General features: G+C 40.1%; 1 protein-coding gene across 1 annotated transcript; it reads right to left on the reverse strand.

The window, feature by feature from the left end:
- Nucleotides 1–66: 66 nt before the first annotated feature.
- LOC118756625 lies at nt 67–1,971 on the reverse strand. Its single transcript, XM_036491378.1, has 6 exons — nt 1,723–1,971; nt 1,472–1,663; nt 1,112–1,418; nt 379–1,049; nt 222–306; nt 67–166 (listed from the first exon to the last, which is right to left on the reverse strand). Exons 1-6 carry the CDS (start codon nt 1,944–1,946, stop codon nt 146–148), a joined length of 1,500 nt encoding a protein of 499 aa, XP_036347271.1. The 5' UTR covers nt 1,947–1,971; the 3' UTR covers nt 67–145.
- Between the last annotated feature and the right edge of the window lie 3,258 nt (nt 1,972–5,229).

A 5,229-nucleotide genomic window follows, 5' to 3' on the forward strand; every position in this document is an offset into this window, starting at 1 on the left:
GGTCGAAAAAAGTAAATTTTGCTTTCATTTTTTACTGATTTTTTTTTCGTATTCAAATTTTAAGAATTGTCTGTAGGAGTTTTTAAACTAAAACCTTTTTTTATTTAATATTTTTATAAATCAATAAATTTCAAACAAACACGATTCAGTCTAGTAGTAAATTGGCCTGCAAGTGGAAAGTTAGAATTTTCGAAATTATTTTGGGAATTGATTTTGAATACCTGTGCAAATCGAGTCCAGGAATTTCCACGCCATATAGGCAGTTTTTCAAGCTGTGCGATGTTCTTAAATTTTCCACTTATTGTTCTAGAATACAAAAAATTGTACATACATACATAGACTTAAATCAGTGCAGGTAGGGTTGAAACAGGCAATTACCTTTGTGTCACCAACTGGAATGCCGTTTTTTGTCCAATTTGTGGCAGTATCTGCAATTCTTTCATAGAGCCTGAGTTAAGTAAATCAAGTACAGCTTTTCGATGTTTTTTAATATGGGGTTTCCTTGATTTAACATTCGACGTGGAACTTTTCGGTTCGTTGGCAAAGTAACTTTCTATGACACTATTGTTTAAATCAGCGATGCATCGTTTTTGTGTGCTCTTAGCTTTCTTTGAGTTATTTTTAACCCCTTCATTTCCGTCATCTGATTCCAAACCGTTCAAATGTGCAGCATGGCGTATACTCTCTCGCCTTTCAATATGCAACTGCTTTAAGGATTTGTTTTTATGATGGATCTTTCCTGCCAATTTGAATGTTTCGCTAATTTCGGATATTGTTTGCTCCTCAATTTTTTCTCGCATCGTAGAAATGCGTCGTGAACGTCTTAGTGTCTCGTTTATTGTCCCACAAGCACCTAAACTGGAAACTGAGCTATGTTGCAAGCGATGAGAAATGCGCCGCGATCGACGCATTGCAGCATTACTTTGCCGACGTCCCTCAAAGACTTCAGAATCCTCTGATTGCTCGTGAGCTTCAATCGATTTTTCAGTACTATCAGAACCTCCATCAGGTACAGAAGGGACTTTGAAAACCGGACTACTTGTTGAAAACTTAAATAAAATAAAGAATCTTATTTAGAATATTTTCATTGATAAATCCAGTAAAAAATTACCAGCTGGCATTTGGGATCATTTCTTAAAAGGGAAGACTCCAATATTGACTCTGTTTCGTTTCCATTTGACTGGCCAACATTTTCTTTTAATACTTCTTTTACAATACTTCTCAATTCCTGGCGAAACACCGTTGGCAACGCTCTTACACTACCTGGATCGGTCGTCCATGGCGTAGAGCTGGGCGTTTTTTCTACAATTATAGTTTGAGGTCTAAAATTCTCACTGAGAGTTTCCAGAAATTTCGACATTTTGTTGTCCATGATATTTCCGATTTCGGCCATACATTTACGTACCACTGGACTATAACTGCATGAAGGAGATAATTTAATGAAGTTTTTTTTTAATTACGATTTCCATACCTAGTCGTCTTACTCGTCGATGGGCCATCATTCCCAAACATAGTTGATGATGATACGTTCATACTCATTATCGAGGCACGAGAATCTATGGATCCGTCCATTACAATACTCGATTCCCGATTTTTCGAAGTTAAATTTGGGAGCATTGAAGAGAATCCGGGTATCAATGGAGCCAGCATGCCTGTTTGGGCCCTTTAAGTAAAAATACGTAAATATGTAATAACAATTTGGAAATAATCGCATAATCTTACTTTTCTTTTTGCTTTGGTGTAAGTCCCATTTCCGAATGGTTCAGTTTGTCAGCGACAGTGTTTCGTTTTAGCTTGTTCGGTGTACAAAATGTGTTGCTGTGATAGGCATGCTTTAACGCCACCGGTACCACGCTCACGCCTATCTTAGGGTAGAGCCGCTTCTTGGGAGCAGGAGTCAGGGCAGGTTTCTTTGGAGTTTTCATTCGCAGTTTCTTTAAAAACATTAGAAAATATAATCGTAGTGTTTTCAAATTAACAAACAAACCTTCATGCAACCAAAAACACGGAGGGTTCAGGAACTAACGGGTGATTTTTTTGAGGTTAGGATTTTCATGCATTAGTATTTGACAGATCACGTGGGATTTCAGACATGGTGTCAAAGAGAAAGATGCTCAGTATGCTTTGAAATTTCATCATGAATAGACTTACTAACGAGCAACGCTTGCAAATCATTGAATTTTATTACCAAAATCAGTGTTCGGTTCGAAATGTGTTGAATGTGTGAAAAGTTGGCAGAAAATCCGCTTTTTTATCGACAAATTTTGTTCAGCGATGAGGCTCATTTCTGGTTGAATGGCTTCGTAAATAAGCAAAATTGCCGCATTTGGAGTGAAGAGCAACCAGAAGCCGTTCAAGAACTGCCCATGCATCCCGAAAAATGCACTGTTTGGTGTGGTTTGTACGCTGGTGGAATCATTGGACCGTATTTTTTTTCAAAGATGCTGTTGGACGCAACGTTACGGTGAATGGCGATCGCTATCGTTCGATGCTAACAAACTTTTTGTTGCCAAAAATGGAAGAACTGAACTTGGTTGACATGTGGTTTCAACAAGATGGCGCTACATGCCACACAGCTCGCGATTCTATGGCCATTTTGAGGGAAAACTTCGGAGAACAATTCATCTCAAGAAATGGACCGGTAAGTTGGCCACCAAGATCATGCGATTTGACGCCTTTAGACTATTTTTTTGTGGGGCTACGTCAAGTCTAAAGTCTACAGAAATAAGCCAGCAACTATTCCAGCTTTGGAAGACAACATTTCCGAAGAAATTCGGGCTATTCCGGCCGAAATGCTCGAAAAAGTTGCCCAAAATTGGACTTTCCGAATGGACCACCTAAGACGCAGCCGCGGTCAACATTTAAATGAAATTATCTTCAAAAAGTAAATGTCATGGACCAATCTAACGTTTCAAATAAAGAACCGATGAGATTTTGCAAATTTTATGCGTTTTTTTTAAAAAAAAAGGTATCAAGCTCTTAAAAAATCACCCGTTATAATAAACCTATTCGACCCCAACTACAACCTACACTAAGTTTTGTTTCGAGTGTATTTGTTTTTTTTTAGCACCGTGCAAATTTTACTATTAATCATGGTGGAATAATACAAGGTGTTGGATATTGACAGCGTCCTCGCTCTAATCTGCCATCTTGGCTCCCTTAGCAAAATCGGTGTTTCCCTCTTGAAAAAACTACATTTTACCGCCTTTAAAAAAACTAAACTACCTCATTCCCTATTCCAAAACTGATTTGCAATCACTGAACAATTCTTTGACATTTACTTTATTCTTATTCGTTGACAAAATTAAATTAAAAATTAAAATCATTAATTCGACAAAAAAACATTGGCTTTGTGTATTCTCCAAAGGCCTAAAATCAGCCAAATACCCTATGTGGGTCGGCTTAATCAGTAAAACGTGACAGTAGTTGACTTTTGAGGTTAATATATCGGTCTTGAGCTGGTACGGCTTTTAAAACATCCGCAGCTTCCTTTAAAGCATCGCTGCTAATTGCTGAGAGGACCAAATTATATTTCCGGACATAAGATGTGGTCTTGTACGACTGAAAGGTGGCCTCAATTTGTAGAAACCATTTGTTTGGCATCTCAGTTCAGAACGGTCGCAGCTTGCATTGCGATACAAGCTCCACATCTTTAGTTGGCATTTTGTTCGATGAAATATTTTCCCCATCCGTCGATGCGCCCTTTTGTGGACTCCGTCATGTTGTAACGACTCGGGGTCACCACTAATTTTTTGATGGCGAAATTTTTGTAAGTTATATCAATCATCTTATAGTATTTTCGGGTAAAAATTAGACCCCAAAGCGGTTTTGGAAGTTTGACTATAATTATAGGACATTGTGTTTTAATAAACTAAATTACCATTTATTGCATAAGTGCTACGTAATATATACTACTTTCGCAAATTTAGCTTATCATAATATACCGTTTGTTACTATTTATATGCAAAATTTGATATGAAAGAGTACCAAATTTCGTACTACTTCGCAAAGCGTGCTTCTTTTCTTCCCGTTTCTCTCGTTCTTCCATATTACAACCTTTTGTAAGGGAGCCGTCGACATGAGCTGTCACTACGTACAACACCTTGTATAATTCCACCATGCTATTAATGCTAGTACAATGAAACAGAGAGTGAAGTTATTCACAAGGCCGAAAATTCTAAGCTTTTGCTTTGGATTGCTTATTTTGCTTATTCAGGGCTTCCAAGTTTAATTTCAACGACCATGCTTATTTTCGTTATTTCAATGTAAAAAGCCAAGTACGGACCTGATATGAAAACGGTAAATAAAAAATAAATTATTATTTCGTTTGTGTGAATAGTAGCGTTCAAGGAATTCCGACATTTGATATTTCACAGCCTGCTGTCCAGGGTTCGGATTTGCCTCATTTTAGCCCTTTTCTCGCTCGTTAGTTTGCTCTGAGCTTGCGCAACTCACGAGGCTGTTTGGCAAACGAGTACTCGTTAAGTACGAGGGTAGCGCAAGACCCATTCCCACGACAGCCGGTTCTACGTGCCGGAATGACTCGGGTTTTACCCGACCAAGGGCGGTTGTTTCGGCATCTAACCCCGTTTAGGGATACATCTTCTTCGCATACTTCTGCTCAGGGCTGGCATTGAGTCAAACCCTGGACCAGAAACATATACCTGCTGCGTGTGCCAGAGAAGACTAAACTACAACTCCACCTCCGTCAAAAGCAACACATGCAATGGGTGGAGCCATCTGCGAGTTTGCTCAGGCCTTACGACTCATAGGCAGTGGACCACCGCATGCGTGGCCCCTTGCTCCGCAAATCGAGCAGGCTCCACGGCACAACAGAGTCCGTCTGAGCAACTCAACACAAACACAACCTCACCACAACACAATACAATAGACAACACCACTGACACAACAGACCACACCACCGATACAACTGCACCACCACCCAAACGCCACCGCTAACAACTCCTATTTCCTCCGACAATCTGCACGGTGTGTCAGTCCAGGCTATTCCGTAATGTGACATCAGTCAAGTGCAACATTTGCCTTGGCTGGTATCACTTTAGGGCATGCTCAAGACTGCGCACCACGCGAGATTGGACGAGGGACTATGAGGGTCCATGCTGTGATGCTCGGTCACAATCTACAACTGCGACGCCGCCCACTACCACCAAAGGGCAACGGCCTCAGCAGCGACAAGCACAGCATGTGGCGACCAGGTAAAACACGTCA

Source organism: Rhagoletis pomonella, unplaced genomic scaffold, assembly GCF_013731165.1.
Source record: "Rhagoletis pomonella isolate Grant_MI unplaced genomic scaffold, Rhpom_1.0 Rhpom_scaffold_11227, whole genome shotgun sequence".
In the NCBI taxonomy this organism is placed as follows: domain Eukaryota; kingdom Metazoa; phylum Arthropoda; class Insecta; order Diptera; family Tephritidae; genus Rhagoletis; species Rhagoletis pomonella.

Coding starts and splice junctions, on each gene's coding strand:
- LOC118756625 (XM_036491378.1), bottom strand. CDS start 1,946: ATGTTTTTAAAGAAACTGCGAATGAAAACTCCAAAGAAACCTGCCCTG. Junction 1,664..1,722: donor ACACCAAAGCAAAAAGAAAA/GTAAGATTATGC, acceptor TTTTACTTAAAG/GGCCCAAACAGGCATGCTGG. Junction 1,050..1,111: donor ATGATCCCAAATGCCAGCTG/GTAATTTTTTAC, acceptor ATTTTATTTAAG/TTTTCAACAAGTAGTCCGGT.